Source organism: Mobula birostris, chromosome 28 (genome assembly GCF_030028105.1).
Source record: "Mobula birostris isolate sMobBir1 chromosome 28, sMobBir1.hap1, whole genome shotgun sequence".
Classification (NCBI taxonomy): domain Eukaryota; kingdom Metazoa; phylum Chordata; class Chondrichthyes; order Myliobatiformes; family Myliobatidae; genus Mobula; species Mobula birostris.
In genome coordinates this window covers 4207140-4224513 of record NC_092397.1, presented here as the reverse complement: position 1 = coordinate 4224513, position 17374 = coordinate 4207140, and the positions used below count along the sequence as shown (strand labels likewise).

The 17374-nt window shown below is 52.4% G+C and overlaps 1 protein-coding gene across 5 annotated transcripts in view; it reads left to right on the top strand.

Moving 5' to 3' along the window:
- The window catches only part of LOC140188938 (transcriptional-regulating factor 1-like), a 170410-nt gene that overhangs the window by 145183 nt on the left and 7853 nt on the right, over nucleotides 1–17374 (top strand). For all 5 annotated transcript variants that reach the window (XM_072245591.1, XM_072245590.1, XM_072245592.1 and 2 more), the window contains 8 exons: nucleotides 552–743; nucleotides 2627–2846; nucleotides 12127–12181; nucleotides 13955–14097; nucleotides 14930–15033; nucleotides 15605–15680; nucleotides 16497–16585; nucleotides 17148–17291. In XM_072245591.1, the coding sequence (XP_072101692.1) occupies nucleotides 552–743; nucleotides 2627–2846; nucleotides 12127–12181; nucleotides 13955–14097; nucleotides 14930–15033; nucleotides 15605–15680; nucleotides 16497–16585; nucleotides 17148–17291 (1023 nt within the window). The remainder of the gene's footprint in view (nucleotides 1–551; nucleotides 744–2626; nucleotides 2847–12126; nucleotides 12182–13954; nucleotides 14098–14929; nucleotides 15034–15604; nucleotides 15681–16496; nucleotides 16586–17147; nucleotides 17292–17374) is intronic.

Genomic DNA, 17374 nt, shown 5'->3' with positions numbered 1-17374 from the left:
TGGGTGATCAGAAGTCGGGGAGGGTGCGTTATTGCGTCCGAGGGTGGGGGTGGGTGGGTGGTGTGCGGCCGAGGAAGCTCCTGCAGACGGGAAAGAAAAATCCCACGCGGCTGAGGGGGCGGGCCCGCACGGCGGCGTGGCGGTTAGCGCGACACAATCACGGCTCGGGGGCGTCGGAGCTCGGAGTTCAAAGCCGGCGTCCCCTGGTAGAAGTCTCCGTGCGTCCTCCCTGTGGGGGCGCGTGGGTTTCCTCCAGGTGCTCGGGACTCCTCCCGCAGTCCGAAGGCGTTCCGCGTAGGTTCGTTGGCTGCTGTAAATTGTCCTGCGGTTACACTAGGGTGGAATCAGGGTCATTGGGTGGTGTGGCTCGAAGGGCTGGAATAAGTGAATCTGTCCGGGGATTTGGGAGAAAGGGGAGGAGATGGGGAGGGAGATGTCGGGGGGGGGGAGGGAGATGTCGGGGGGGGAGGGGTGGGAGGAGATTGGGAAGTGAGGAGGACGAGGGAGGCCATTGCAGAGAGACAGTCCACGAATGCCCGTCTCTTTTGCAGAATGACATAGAGAAGATCCCGAGGGATACCGGACACTTCTCCCCCCACCTGCCCACCAGTGCCCTGGCCCCAAAGGCACCGGAAGGGGACAACTGCGGACGGGACAGCCTGCTGGCGGAGACCTCGGGCGACTTCTTGTCCGGGCAGGAGCTGACCCTCCTTGACAACATGGTGGACTACGCGACCCCAGAGGTGGACCGATCCCCTCCGTCTCCAGTCGCGCTCGCCTCCGGCCCTCCCTTCGGCGTGGGCGCTCCCTCTCACTGGCAGCGGAAAGGGAGGTTGGGATGCCGTGGAGAAACGGTGGTGGGGAGGGCGCTGGAGTCTCCCGAACCCCCACCCTCCCGAAAGCGTGGCGCGGTTCGCGAAGTAACTCCATCGCAGCGCCACCAACCTGGGTTCAGTTCCCGCCGCTGTCGGCACATTTTCCCTCGACCACGTGGGCCTTCTTTAGGGCCTCCCGTGTTCCAAAGATCTACAGGTGTAATTGGGCTGGTTACCCTGCACAACCTTTAAATAAACAAAAGCCAGAGCAGTCACCGTAACGAGCTGGAATGCTTTCTGCAGCGTGTCGATAAAAGTCGGTGAGGGCCCACGGGGACACGCCAAACTTCCTTCGCCTCCCGAGGGAGATACAAAAGCCCGAAAGTACGTCCCACCTGGCTTCTACCCCGGTTATCAGACTCCTGTACGACCTCACCATCTGCCACTTCACGGCCCCTACATATTGTCGTCTGCCTGCACCGCACTTTCCCTATGACTGGACCACTCTATTCTGCACTCCATTATTGCTTTCCCCTTGTCCCACCTCGATTACTGATGGAATCTGTACCGCCGGCATGCGAAACAGTCTTTCGTTGAACCCTGCTACCTGTTGTAATTAGATTAGATTAGATTATGAGGACACGCAGTCCTCTTTTATTGTCATTTAGTAATGCATGCATTAGGAAATGATACAATATTCCTCTGGTGTGATATCACAGAAACACAAGACAAATCAAGACTGAAAAACTAAAAAAAACACATAATTATAACATATAGTTACAACAGTGCAACAATACCCTAACTTGATGAAGAACAGGCCGTGGGCACGGTAAAAAAAAGTTCAAAGTCTTTCGGAAATCCCACATCTCACGCAGACGGGAGAAGGAAGAAAACTCTCCCTGCCTTCCCGACCACAGTCCGACTGTGAGTCGTCCGAAAACTTTGAGCTCCGGCCAGCCCTCCGACACCGAGCACCATCTCTGCCGAGCGCTTCGGCCCCAGCCCCGGCCGCCAGCAGCAGGCAAAGCCGGGGATTTTGGGGCCTTCCCCTCCGGAGATTCTCGATCGCACAGTAGCCGCGGCAGCGAACCGGGTGTTTCAGAAATTTCTCCAGATGTTCCTCTGCTTCTCACGTCTGTCTCCATCAAATCAGAATTGTGCACGGCACCCTACTTACAAATGCAATATCATTTCACTGGAGAACTGTGCGTGCTGTGTCGCGCCGCCATCTTCTCCTCCTGCCTTATTGGTTGGTTATTGTCACACAAACAGGGAAAAGCTTGTCTTGCAAACTGTCCACACAGATCAGATCATTACACAGCGCGCTGAGGTAGAACAAGTTCAAACAGTAACAGAATGCAGAATGAAGTGTCATAGCTACAGAGAAAGTGCAGCGCAGGGAAACAATAAAGAGCAAGATCATAACGAGGTAGATCATGAGGCCAAGAATCTATCTTATCATACAAGAGTCTGATAACGTCGGGGTAGAAGCTGTCTCTGAGCCTGATGGGACGTGCTATAGGCTTTTGTATCTTCTACCCGATGGGAGAACATCCGGGGTTGGTGGGGGGGGGGGGGTGTCCTTTATTATGCTGGTTGCTTCTCAGAGACAGTGGGAAGTGTAGACAGAGTCCATGGAGGGGAGGCTGGTTTCCGTGATGTGCTGAGCTGCGAACTCCCGGCGGTTTATTGTCGCTGGCGGAGCGGTAGCCGTACTGAGCCGTTGGGGCCGACAATAACAAACTGATCTACCGGTCAGTGGGGCTGGAGGTGGGCGAACCTGAAACCGTGTGTACTTGGTGCCCCCGCAGAGCGCTGAGGATCTGGATGCCAAGTACCCGCCCGTGACCCTGTACCGGAGCCTCCTCCGCCCCGCCAGCTGCAGCGCAGGGGACTTCCCCGGACAGACGCCGGAGCACCTCCATTACACACCGCGGCCCATGCTGGACCCCACACGGAGAGGGACCGGACTCTACTCCAGCCTCAGTCCGTCCACGCCCGCCATCCCTCCCTTCCCCTGCAGCGAACTGAGTAAGTGCCCGCTTTCGATCTTCAGGGCGCGAGTGTAAAAGAGAATGAAATGATGAAGCATTAAGAAAACACAAGGATTGGTTGGTTGGTGGTGTTGCGGATAGTGTAGGGGATTGTCAAAGATTGCAGAGAGACATTGATAGGATGCAGAAGTGGGCTGAGAAGTGGCAGATGGAGTTCAACCCGGAGAAGTGTGAGGTGGTACACTTTGGAAGGACAAACTCCAAGGCAGAGTACAAAGTAAATGGCGGGATACTCGGTAGTGTGGAGGAGCAGAGGGATCTGGGGGTACATGTCCACAGATCCCTGAAAGTTGCCTCACAGGTGGATAGGGTAGTTAAGAAAGCTTATGGGGTGTTAGCTTTCATAAGTCGAGGGATAGAGTTTAAGGGTCGTGATGTAATGATGCAGCTCTATAAAACTCTGGTTAGGTCACACTTGGAGTATTGTGTCCAGTTCTGGTCACCTCACTATAGGAAGGATGTGGAAGCATTGGAAAGAGTACAGAGGAGATTTACCAGGATGCTGCCTGGTTTAGAGAGTATGCATTATGATCAGAGATTAAAGGAGCTAGGGCTTTACTCTTTGGAGAGAAGGAGGATAAGAGGAGACATGATAGAGGTGTACAAGATATTAAGAGGAATAGATAGAGTGGATAGCCAGTGCCTCTTCCCCAGGGCACCACTGCTCAATACAAGAGGACATGGCTTTAAGGTAAGGGGTGGGAAGTTCAAGGGGGATATTAGAGGAAGGTTTTTTACTCAGAGAGTGGTTGGTGCGTGGAATGCACTGCCTGAGTCAGTGGTGGAGGCAGATACACTAGTGAAGTTTAAGAGACTACTAGACAGGCATATGGAGGAATTTAAGGTGGGGGGTTATATGGGAGGCAGGGTTTGAGGGTCGGCACAACATTGTGGGCCGAAGGGCCTGTACTGTGCTGTACTATTCTGTGTTCTATGTTCTAAGAGCATTTAAAAAAACACTACCTCCGTATTTCTCCCCCTCTCTTTGTGCAATACTTTCGTAATTTGATGCTGAGGTATATCCGAGTGTATGCTGGGACGCATCGTCGGCGATGTACCCTGGGGTCAAAGGGTTTTTCGGGTCTTTCAACATCAGACACCTTTGCTTAGGCGACCCAGCCAGGGCCTGCTCCACCCTGGTTTGTTTGCCTGGGGCCAGAGTGCCCAATGTTGGGTGTATTTAAGGCAGAGGTTGATAGATTCTTGGTTGGTCAGGGGATGAAGGGATACGGGGATTGGGGCTTTGGCCATGAGGAAATGGTGAAGCAGACTCGATGGGCCAAATGGTACAGTGCGAGCCTATGGATGTGGGGAGTAGAGGGTCTGCTGGCTGCTTGCTGTGCAGAACCTACTCTCCCCTCAGTTTTAAGGGGCTGCAAGAGAAAGAGCCGTCAGAACCGTCACAGAGGCTGCTGAGTGAGTCTCCTGGTGGGTATGGATCAAGAGAGATGATCTGTGGACCAGACACAAGCCGGGGCCTGATCAACCCTGGCTGGGTCGCCTGGGTGAGGGTGTCCGATGTTGAAAGACTCGAAACACCCGATGCATCCTGGGATATATCTCAGCATCAGTTTTTTTTTAATGTTGGTTCGTGGCCAAGTGGTTAAGGCATCGGTCTATTGATCTGAAGGTTGCTAGTTCGAGCCTTGGCTGAGGCAGCGTGTTGTGTCCTTGAGCAAGGCACTTAACCACACGTTGATCTGCGACGACACTGGTGCCAAACTGTATCGGCCCTAGTACCCTTCCCTTGGACAACATCGGTGTCGTGGAGAGGCGAGACTTGCAGCATGGGAAACTGCCGGTCTTCCATACAACCTTGCCCTGGCCTGCACCCTGGAAACCTTCCAAGGTGCAAACCCATGGTCTCACGAGACTAATGGATGCCTATTATTATACTGATTGTATTTTATAGTTTTTTTAAAACTGTGTTTTTATAAAACGGTGGCAGGGAAGAGAAGTGTGCGCAGTCACAATTACGATAGAGAAAGTACTCAGGAAGCTGAATAGTCTAAAGGTAGATAAATCTCCCGGACCTGATAGAATGCACCCTCGTGTTCTGAAGGAAGTAGCTGTGGAGATTGCGGAGGCATTAGCAATGATCTTTCAAAAGTCGATAGATTCTGGCATGGTTCCGGAAGACTGGAAGATTGCAAATGTCACTCCGCTATTTAAGAAGGGGTCAAGGAAGCAAAAAGGAAATTATAGACTTGTTAGCTTGACATCGGTGGTTGGGAAGTTGTTGGAGTCGATTGTCAAGGATGAGGTTACAGAATACCTGGAGGCATATGACAAGATAGGCAGAACTCAGCATGGATTCCTTAAAGGAAAATCCTGCCTGACAAACCTATACAATTTTTTGAGGAAATTACCAGTAGGCTAGACATGGGAGATGCAGTGGATGTTGTATATTTGGATTTTCAGAAGGCCTTTGACAAGGTGCCACACATGAGGCTACTTAACAAGATAAGAGCCCATGGAATTTCGGGAAAGTTACATATGTGGATAGAGCGTTGGCTGATTGGCAGGAAACAGAGAGTGGGAATAAAGGGTTCTTATTCTGGTTGGCTGCCGGTTACCAGTGGTGTTCCACAGGGATCAGTGTTGGGGCCGCTTCTTTTTACATTGTACATCAACGATTTGGATTATGCAATAAATGGCTTTGTGGCTAAGTTTGCTGACGATACGAAGATAGGTGGAGGGGCCGGTAGTGCTGTGGAAACGGAGAGTCTGCAGAGAGACTTGGATAGATTGGAAGAATGGGCAGAGAAGTGACAAATGAAATACAATGTTGGAAAGTGTATGGTTATGCACTTTGGCAGAAAAAATAAACGGGCAGACTATTATTTAAATGGGGAAAGAATTCAAAGTTCTGAGATGCAACGGGACTTGGGAGTCATCGTACAGGATACCCTTAAGGTTAACCTCCAGGTTGAGTCAGTAGTGAAGAAGGTGAATGCAATGTTGGCATTCATTTCTAGAGGAATAGAGTATAGGAGCAGCGATGTGATGTTGAGGCTTTATAAGGCCCCGGTGAGACCTCACTTGGAGTACTGTGGGCAGTTTTGGTCTCCTTATTTAAGAAAGGATGTGCTGACGTTGGAGAGGGTACAGAGAAGTTTCACCAGAACGATTCCGGGAATGAGAGGGTTAACATATGAGGAACGTTTGTCCGCTCTTGGACTGTATTCCTTGGAGTTTAGAAGAATGAGGGGAGACCTCATAGAAACATTTTGAATGTTGAAAGGCATGGACAGAGTGGATGTGGTAAAGTTGTTTCCCATGGTGGGGGAGTCTAGTACGAGAGGGCATGACTTAAGGATTGAAGGGCGCCCATTCAGAACAGAAATGCGAAGAATATTTTTAGTCAGAGGGTGGTGAATCTATGGAATTTGTTGCCACGGGCAGCAGTGAGGCCAAGTCATTGGGTGTATTTAAGGCAGAGATTGATAGGTATCTGAGTAGCCAGGGCATCAAAGGTTATGGTGAGAAGGCGGGGGAGTGGGACTAAATAGGAGAATGGATCAGCTCATGATAAAATGGCGGAGCAGACTGGATGGGCCAAATGGCTGACTTCTGCTCCTTTGTTTTATGGTCTTATAGTTAAGTCTGTGTGGGGTACTACAAAGACAGGTAGATGAGTCCTGCTTGAAAGGTCTCGACCCGAAACATCGACATTCACTATAGATGCTGCCTGGCCTGCTGAGTTCCCCCAGCGTTTTGCGTGTGCTGTCTGGAGTATTACACATGGTTCTGGTCACCCCACTCTAGGAGGGATATCGAGGCTTTGGAGAGGGTACAGAAGAGGTTCACCAGGATGCTGCCTGGTTTAGAGAGCGTGTGCTATCACAAGAGGCTGGATAAACTTGGGTTGTTTTCTCTGGAGTGGCGGAGGCTGAGGGGAGATCTGATCGAGGTTTATAAGATTATGAGAGGCATAGATAGAATGGACAGGGAGTATCTGTTTCCCCAGGGTTGAAATGTCAAATCCAGAGGGCATGCATTGGAGGTGAGAGGGGGTCGGTTCAAAGGGGGATGTGAGGGGTAAGTTTTTTTTACTCAGAGAGTGGTGGATGCCTGGATTAATTGGAGAGAAAATACAAAAACCTGAGATACAAAGGAACTTGGGGAGTCCTTGTGCAGGATTCCCTGAGGGTTAACTTGCAGGTTGAGTCTGTGGTGAGGAAGGCAGATGCAATGTTAGCATTCATTTCGATAGGACTGAAATATGAAAGCAAGGATGTAATGTTGAGATTTTATAAAGCACTGGTGAGGCCTCACTTGAAGTATAGTGAGTAATTTTGGGCTCCTTATCTCAGAAGGATGTGCTGATACTGGAGAGGGTTCAAAGGAATTTCTCAAAAATGGTTCCAGGATTGAAAGGCTTGTCGTATGAGGAGCGTTTGATGGCTCTGAGCCTGTACTCACTGGAACTCAGAAGAATGACGGGTGACCTCAGTGAAAGCTATCGAACGGTGAAAGGCCATGGTAGAGTGGATGTGGAGAGGATGTTTCCTGCGGTAGGGGAGTCTAGGACCAGAGGACACAGTCAGATTAGGCAGTCGTCCATTTAGAATGGAGATGAAGAGGAATTTCTTTAGCCAGAGAGTGGTGAATTTGTGGAATTCTTTGCCACAGGCAGCTGTGGAGGCCAAGTCTTAACGTATATTTAAAGCAGAGGGTGATAGATTCTCGATTGGTCAGGGCATGAAGGGATACGGGGAGAAGGCGGGAGGTTTGAGCTGGGAGGGAAAATGGATCAGCCATGAAGAAATGGCGGAGCAGACTCGATGGGCTGAATGGCCTGATTCTGCTCCTGTATCTTGTGGGCTTATGGTCTAAGTTACCGTGCTTTACATCGTGCTTTGGAGAAACATTTTGTTTGATGGTATACATGTAGTTTCATTTGGACTTGCAAGATAGGTCCAGTCCCCTTGGGTTCATTGTCACGGAGGGGAAGAAGCTGTTCCTGAATTGTTGAGTGTGTGTCTTCAGGCTCCTGTACCTCCTCCCTGATGGTAGCAAACAGAAGAGGGCATGTCCTGGGTGGTGGGGGTCCTGAATGATGGATGTCACCTTGGTATTTGGTATGTCAGCAAATACACTCAAAAGCTTCTATAGTTGTACCATGGACAGCATTCTGACAGGCTGCATCACTGTCTGGTATGGAGGGGCTACTGCACAGGACCGAAAGAAGCTGCAGAGGGTTGTAAATCTAGTCAGCTCCATCTTGTGCACAGGCCTACAAAGTACCCAGGACATCTTTATGGAGCGGTGTCTCAGAAAGGCAGCGTCCATTAGCACCCAGGGCATGCCCTTTTCTCACTGTTACCATCAGGCAGGAGGTACAGAAGCCTGAAGGCACACACTCAGCGATTCAGGAACAGCTTCTTCCCCTCTGCCATCCGATTCCTAGATGGACATTGAACCCTTGGACACTACCTCACTTTTTTAATACATAGTATTTCTGTTTTTGCACATTTTTAAATAATATAACCATATAACAATTACAGCACGGAAACAGGCCATCTCGGCCCTTTTAGTCTGTGCCAAATGCTTACTCTCACCTTGTCCCACCGACCTGCACTCAGCCCATAACCCTCCATTCCTTTCCTGTCCATATAGCTGTCCAATTTAACTTTAAACGACAACATCGAAACTGCCTTAACCACTTCTGCTGGAAGCTCGTTCCACACAGCTACCACTCTCTGAGTAAAGAAGTTGCCCCTCATGTTACCCCTAAACTTTTGCCCGTTAGCTCTCAAAATATTCAATATACATAATTGATTTACTTGTTTATTTATTATTATGTTTTATTTTATTTACTATTATTTTTTTTCTCACCCTGCTAGATTACGTATTGCATTGACCTGCTGCTGCTAAGTTAACACATTTCACGACACATGCCGGTGATAATAAACCTGATTCTGATTTTTGAGGCGTTGGCTCTGTAAGATGTCCTCGATGGCGGGGAAGCTGCTGTCGGTGATGTACCAGGCTGAGTCTGATCCCGTGCAGTGGTGACTCCATGCCAGGCTTTGGTTGCAACCCATTAGATTTCTCTCCATCTCTCTCGAAATGATTGTTGAATCCGAATCGGGTTTATTATCGTTGGCGAATGTTGTGAAACGTGTTGTTCAGCGGCAGCAGAAACATTCCCTTCAAATTGTTTTACAGCTGGGCAGCCCAACCATTGCCCTAAGCAGGAAACTTTTACATGGACTGAAAGCTGCACATCTTTCCCTACCCCACCTCTCTCTGCTTTCCGCAGGGATCGCTCCCTACACGACTCCTTTGTCCATTCATTCCCCCACATCCCTCCCCACCGATCTCCCTCCCAGCACTTATCCTTGTAAGCGGATCATGCCCTTACACTTCCTCCCTCACCACCATTCAGGGCCCCAGACAGTCCTTCCAGGTGAGGCGACACTTCACCTGTGAGTCGACTGGGGTGATATACTGCGCCCGGTGCTCCCGATGTGGCCTTCTATATATTGGCGAGACCCGACGCAGGCTGGGAGACCGTTTTGCTGAACACCTACACTCTGTCCGCCAGAGAAAGCAGGATCTCCCAGTGGCCACACATTTTAATTCCTCATCCCATTCCCATTCTGATATGTCTATCCATGGCCTCCTCTACTGTAAAGATGAAGCCACACTCAGGTTGGAGGAACAACACCTTCTATTCTGTCTGGGTAGCCTCCAACCTGTCGGCGTGAACATTGACTTCTCTAACTTCTGTTAATGCCCCACCTCCCCATCGTACCCCATCCATTATTGCCCATCCTCTGGGCTTCCCCCCTCTCCCTTTCTTTCTCCCTAGGCCTCCTGTCCCATGATCCTCTCGTATCCCTTTTGCCAATCAACTTTCCAGCTCTTAGCTCCATCTCTTCCCCTCCTGTCTTCTCCTATCATTTCAGATCTCCCCCTCCCCCTTCTACTTTCAAATCTGTTACTAGCTCTTCTTTCAGTTAGTCCTGACGAAAGGTCTCGGCCTGAAACATCGACTGTACCTCTTCCTAGAGATGCTGCCTGGCCTGCTGCGTTCACCAGCAACTTTTATGTGTGCTGCTTGAAATTCCAGCATCTGCAGATTTCCTCGTGTTTGCGGCACTTTAAATGTTTTTTTTAATACAAGCCACAACTCACGACACAAGTAAACGATGTCAGGCAGTCAAAACAACTGACAGGCACGACAGGCAAAAGTGAAATGTTTTGCCTAGATGGCGTCGGTGCTCAGCAGGCCAGCAGTTCATTAACAATGAGCTGCCGACTTCCATTCTGTGTATATTGTTACAATTTGTAACAGCATTGTAACTTGAAACACTGACAAGGTAAATATGTTGAAGCTCTAAAATGGGGTGGCACAGAAGCAAAGTGGTTAGCACAATGCTTCACGGTACAGACGACCCGGGTTCAATTCCCACTGCTGCCTGTAAGGAGTTTGCACATTCGCCCCGTGACTGTGTGGGTTGCCTGCAGGTGCTCTGGTCTCTTCCCACAATTCAAGGACGTACCGGTGAGTAGGTCAATTGGTCATTGTAAATTGTCCTGTGATTAGGCTAGGGTCAAATCAGAGGATTGCTGGGCCATGAGGCTTGAAGGGCTGGAAGAACCTATTCCATGCTGTATCTCAGTAAATATATAAATTAATTAATTGTTTCAAAGTAAGAGTTGTGGTGCGTTTATTACTTAGAAATTTTATATTCATTAATACAATATTGTTTACAGGGCATTTTACAATTATATTAACATAGATTTCAAAATTATATTAACTTTATCTAAAAGTAAATTCCAACTGTGTGGCAATGAAGGCTATGTGCGTGGGAGTATTTCAGTTACGGAGCAGCCGTGCACCTGCACAGCTTAGAAGGAGCAGTGGGCAGCAGGACAGTGTAATATATAAAAATTATAATCTTATAAAATGAAATATTTAAAAAATAATTAAGTAATGCAAAAAAGTGAGGTAGTGTCCATGGGTTCATTGTCTGTTCAGAAATCTGATGGTGGAGGGGAATGAGGTAGTGGGGTAGTGTTCGTGGGTTCATTGTTCAGAAATCTGATGTCAGAGGGGAAGAAGCTGATCCTGAATCGTTGAGTGTGTGTCTTCAGGCTCCTGTATCTCCTCCCGGATGGTAACAGTGAGAAGAGGGCATGTCCTGGGTGGTGCACCACCTTTTGAAGATGTCCTCAATGCCAGGGAGGCTGGTTTCCATGATGGAGTTGGCTGTGTTTACAATCCTCTGCACTTCTTCTAGTCCCGAGCATTGCTGTCTCCACACCAGGTGGTGATGCAGTTAATCGAAAGGCTCACCTACGTGCCGGAGGAAATGATAGTTGTCTTCAGGGGGCCACAGGAATGAAGGAAGGAAATAGGAGGAGTGAAATAACACTAGTTTGATACACAGGGTCACTGTTTATTCAGGGTGAGGGTCTCTGTGTAACTGTACAGAGTCACTGTTTATTCAAGGTGAGGGTCTCTGTGTAACTGTACAGAGTCACTGTTTATTCAGGGTGAGGGTCATTGTGTAACTGTACAGAGTCACTGTTTATTCAGGGTGAGGGTCACTGTGTAACTGTACAGAGTCACTGTTTATTCAGGGTGAGAGTCTCTGTGTAACTGTACAGAGTCACTGTTTCTTCAGAGTGAGGGTCACTCACTGTGTAACTGTACAGAGTGACTGTTTATTCAGGGTGAGGGTCACTGTGTAACTGTACAGTCACTGTTTATTCAGGGTGAAGGTCACTGTGTAACTGTACAGAGTCACTGTTTATTCAGGGTGAGGGTCACTCACTGTGTGACTGTACATAGTCGCTGTTTATTCGGTGAGGGTCACTGTGTAACTGTACAGAGTCACTGTTTATTCAGGGAGAGGGTCACTGTGTAACTGTACAGAGTCACTGTTTATTCAGGGTGAGGGTCACTCACTGTGTAACTGTACAGAGTCACTGTTTATCCTGGGTGAGGGTCACTCACTGTGTAACTGTACAGAGTCACTGTTCATTCAGGGTGAGGGTCACTGTGTAACTGTACAGAATCACTGTTTATTCAGTGTGAGGGTCACTCACTGTGTAACTGTACAGAGTCACTGTTTATTCAGGGTGAGGGTCACTCACTGTGTAACTGTACAGAGTCACTGTTTATTCAGGGTGAGGGTCACTCACTGTGTAACTGTACAGAGTCACTGTTCATTCAGAGCGGGGTGACTACACGGGCAGATTCCTCACCCGATGCTGAGAATTATTTTTCCTTCACGCAGATGGCTTCCATTGTATGTCCCAGGATAACACGACGCAGGGGGACAGCCAGACTCCGTGAGTATACTCGTATCGCCTGCCACCCCGGATACAAGTCAGCGCCTGTAGAATATGTGCTGTCGGTTGTCAGGGACCACCAGCCGCTGATGGGCATGGTGTCTGAGTTAGATACACTGCCTCAGTGGCCATTCCACCCACCCTCCTTGCTGTCCCACTGGCTCACCCTCCCTGCTCTCCCTCAGGCATCCGTCACTCTCACATCTCCACAATCTTCTGTCCCAAAAATCCACTGTCTGTCGACTCCAGGGACCCCACTCTGGCTCAGAGTGTGTGTGTATGTCTGTCTGTATGTATTTGTGTCTGTGTGTGTCTGTGTGTGTGTGTGTGTGTCTGTGTCTGTCTCTGGGTGTGCGTGTGCCTGTCTGTGTCTGTATGTGTTTGTGTGTGAGTATCTGTCTCAGTGTGTCTGTGTCTCTGGGTGTGTAATTGTGTGTGTATCTGTGTGTGTGTCTGTGTCCTCTGGGTGTGTGTATCTACCTGTCTCTGTGTGAGTCTGTCTGTCTGTGTGGAGTTTAGGCATGAGAATTCATCTTATAATGCGTTCTTCCCGTGAAACGTGTGTTTCCTGGCACATCCCAACATCAAGAGGGTTGGTGGGTTAATTCTCATTCTCTGTCTCTGTCTCTCTCACACACACTCACTCACACATACAGTTCTGAGGGGTCTAGGTCGGGTAAATTCACGCAGACTTCTTCCACTGAGTTAGGTTGAGACTACAACTACAGATCATGCATTAAAGGGCGAGAAGTTTAAGGGGAACACGAGGGGAAACTTCTTCACTCAGAGGGTGGTGAGAGTGTGGAACGAGCTGACAGCACTAGTGGTGGACGTGGGTTTGATTTCAACATTTAGGACAAACTTGGACGGGTACTTGGGCAGGATAGCACAGACTTGTACGGAGGTACGGTGAAAAGCTTGCCTTGCAAACTGTCCACACACAGATCAGATCACTACACGGTGCGTTGAGGGAGAACAAGGTAAAACAATAACAGAATGCAGAATAAAGGGTCACAGCTACAGAGAGAGTGCAGAGCAGGTGAACGATAAGGTGCGAGATCAGAGCGAGGTAGATTGTGAGGTCAAGAGTCTATCTTATCGTACAAGAGATCCATTCAGGAGTCCGATAACGTCGGGGTCGAACCTGGCGGGGCGAGCTTTCAGGCTTTTGTGCCTTCTGCCCAGCTGGAGAGGGGAGAAGAGAGAGAGTCCGGGGTGGGTTGGGGGGCGGGTGTTGGATTATGCTGGCTGCTTTACTGAGACAGTGGGAGGCGTAGTCAGAGTCCACGGAGGGGAGGCTGGTCTCCGTGACGAGCTGAGCCGTGTCCACGACTCCCCGCGGTTTCTCGCGGTCACGAGCAGAGCGGTTCCCGCCCCGAGCCGGGATGCGTCCGGACGGGATGCCCTCCGTGGCGTGCCAGTAAAGTTTTGGTGAGGGTCAAGGGGGGGACATGGCAAATCTCTTTACGTTCCTGAGGAAGGAGAGGCGTCGGCGAGCTTTCTCGGCCGTGACCAGGACAGACTACCGGTACCTAGAAACTCTCAATTCTCTCGGTCTCAGCACTGCCGATAGACGGGATCATGTTCCTGAAATCACTGAGCGCCTTGGCCCTGCCCAACCCCCCGAGAACCTCCTGCGGGTCGTTTCTAGCTGCCGCCTCGCCGGAAGGGACGGTGGTTTCTCAGGGGCGGGTTGTCCAGCCTCTGTCTCCCTCCCCTCCCGCTGCTGACGGCTCTAACGGTGGGGTTGGGGGCGTACTTGTCTTTCCGCAGCTGCATCAACGTGGGGCCCAGGTTCCAGGCCGTGGTCCCGGAGCGGTGGGAGACGTCCCCGGAGCGCTCGGGAGAGCACCGGGCCGAGCTGGTGTGGAAGCCCTGGAAGGGGCTGGTGGAGAGCCGCGAGGTGCAGGGGCAAGGTGAGGAGGCGAGGCGGTTTCCCCCACACGCCGAGCCAGTGCCCACCGGGATCGGCCTCCTGCGATGCAGATTCCCAGTCTTTAGTGACGGCACAACCACCGCCCAAACTCTTTGAGCTTTTAGCTTCTAAAAGTTAGTCTAAACTCTCCAAGCTCTGTGTAAAAAAAAAAGCCCCACACCTTAAATCCATGTCCTCTAGTATCAGACAATTCTTAACCCTTGGAAAAAGATTGTGCCTATCATAATCCTATCAGAGGATCCTATCGTCAGTCTCCGACGCTCCGGAAAAAAACAACCCAAGTTTATCCAGCCTCTCGTGGTTGCTCCTGCTCTCTAATCCAGGCAGCATCCCGGTGAACCTCCTCTGCCCCCTCTCCAAAGCCCCGACGTCCTTCGTGTAGTGGGGCGAGCGGGACCGCAGACAATGGGAATCCGTCACCGTCACTGGATCTGAACCCTCACCTTCCCCGCACTGACCGCCCCGGCCCTCGTCCCCAGCCTCTCCGGGCGCAGAATGAGACGTACAAAAAAAACACTGAAACATCAGTTCCCTTCCCCACCCAACCCCCTGGATCAGAATCGCTGTGGGAAATTAAATTACCTAAAGATCTTGGAGTTTTGGGGAGAGGGCGCGCAGTGGGAGGGGGTACAGAGAAACGGTGAAGGGGAGGGGCTGGGAAAAGGGAGAGAGAGGGGTGGGGAGGGTGGGGAGAAGGAGGGAGATCAGGAGACGGGGGAAGACCACGGGGACAGCTCCCTCGCTCTGCCCTGGGCTGGGGTGGGGAGACTGAGTCGGGGCAGGAGACCGACCCTGTTCTCTTGTCTGTGCAGTGGAGAATCTGCTGAATTTGGCCTGTTCCAGCGCCCTGCCCGGGGGCGGCCTCAACCGTGAGTTCGCTCTACACTGTCTCTCCGAGGTCAACGGCGACGTGCTGGTGAGAACCTGCGACCTCCCACCCAACCCTCCCCTCCCCTCCTCCCTCCCTCCCTCCCCTCCTCTCTCCTTCCCCCTTCCCCTCCTCTTTCCCTCCTCCTTCCCCTCCCCTTCCCCTCCTCTCTCCCTCCTCCTTCCCCTCCTCCCTCCCCTCCATCTTCCCCTCATCCCTCCCCTCCCTCCCTCCCCTCCTCTCTCCCTCCCCCTTCCCCTCCTCTCTCCCTCCTCCTTCCCCTCCTCTCTCCCTCCTCCTTCCCCTCCTCCCTCCCCTCCCTCTTCCCCTCCTCCCTCCCCTCCCTCTTCCCCTCCTCCCTCCCCTCCCTCTTCCCCTCATCCCTCCCCTCCATCTTCCCCTCATCCCTCCCCTCCATCTTCCCTCATCCCTCCCCTCCATCTTCCCCTCATCCCTCCCCTCCCTCCCTCTTCCCTCCCCTCCCTCCCTCTTCCCTCCCCTCCTCTCCCTCGGGACTTGCTGCGTCCCCTATTTATGTCTGCCCATCCCCACCCCTTCTCGGCCGCCCATTCGCTGTGCATAAAGCTGATCTCTCTCCCTCTCGTCTGCACCGTGACAGGTTGCGCTGGAGAAGCTGTTGTTGGAGAGCGGAGCCCGGCCGACCTCTCACCAGCTGGCCGACTATCACTATTCGGGTAGGGACCGCGATGTTACTGTGACAAGGAGGGCTCCCTCCTTACCGTGCCTCCCGCAGCGGGGCGCTCCCTCCCCGTGACCCCTCCCGCAGCGGGGCGCTCCCTCCCCGCGACCCCTGCCGCAGCGGGGCGCTCCCTCCCCGCGACCCCTGCCGCAGCGGGACGCTCCCTCCCCGCGACTCCAATCGCAGCGGGACGCTCCACAGTGAGAGGGACGGTGAGGAGGGAGCTTCACACTCTGGGAGGGGTGGTGAGGAGGGAGCTCCACACAGTGGTGGGGGGGCAATGAGGACGAAGTTCACCCGAGTTTTCTGGAGCACCTTGTGGTCTCTGATTTCCCACCTGCGACCCTGGCAGTGACCCAGTGGGTGAGGAGGTGCCGGCGGGGGGGCGGGCAGAGTGGGTGGGGGGAAGCACCTGTTTCCTGCTGCCACATCCTGTACGGCACCACGGTGGGGGGGCAGGCCACAGGTGAGCAGGCCCAGACTCTCTTTCCCCTTCTGTCCTCACCCACTCTCCTCCGAACTTCCTCACCCTCTCCTCAGCTCTTCCTCCTCTCCTCACCTACCCACTCCTCTCCTCCCCTTGCGATCTTCCTGTGACCCCCGCTGTGTGGGATCTTCCTGTGGCCCCCTATGTCTCTGTGGGACCATCCTGTGCTCCGCCCTTCCCTGGGATCGTCCCGTGCGCCGGTGAGGTCACACCGCGTCCCCGGTGGGATCCTGTGTGTGGGATCCCCCTGTGCCACCGTGTGGGAGCTCTGGCCCACTAACCTCTCCGCCCCCTCCCTCCATCCTCCCCCTCGACCCTCCACAGGAACCAGTAACTGGACGCCCAGCGAGAAGCGACTCTTCAACAAGGCCTTCGCCGTGCACAAGAAAGATTTCCGCGCCATCCAGAAGGTGGTAGGTGCCCGTAGACCGGAGGTTGTTCGACGGCATTTTGCAGGGGCTTCCTGTAAGGCGGGGGGTGGGGGGTGGGGGGTGGGAAACGCACGGCAGCGTAGCACCAACGTCCCGGGTTCACTTCCCGCCGCCGTCCGTGAGGAGTTTGCACGCTCTCGCCGTGACCGAGTGAGTTTCCTCCGGGTGCTCCGGTTTCCTCCCACGCCCCGAAGACCTACGGGTGAGGGTCAGTAAGCCGTGGGGGCCTTCCGTTGGCGCTGGAAGTGGGCTGCACCCGGCGCATCCTCGGACCGCGTTGGTGGTTGATGCAAGCGACACGTTCCACCGCGGGCGTGACGATTAAAACTGGCCTGTAAAATATTCCCTTCCCTCTGCTGGTAAAGGTTAAAGAACCTTCAAGGTGAGGGAGGGAATTCTGTGGGCTATCGTTACTCGATGGGCCGAAGGGCGCGCGTGTGCGAGCTGCAGAGGGTGGGAGGCTGGTGGGGCAGATCGGGCAGCAGGAAACGCGGCTGAGGGTTGCTGCAGGGGCCTCACGGGCTGCTTTGCTGCCCGCCTGCAGGTGCGGACGAAGGTCCTTGCGGAGTGCGTCGAGTATTACTACACCTTCAAAAAGAGCCTAAAGTTCAACAAGAAAATGCGGCCGCGGCCGTCGGACACAGACGAGGACTGGAACAACGTCATCAGGCAGGACACGGACTACGAGGTGAGGCCGGTGCACTCGTCCCCGCGGGGCAGGCGAACCGGTTCACGGGTACCTGTGAGGTTGTTGGGACGGTAAGGGACGGC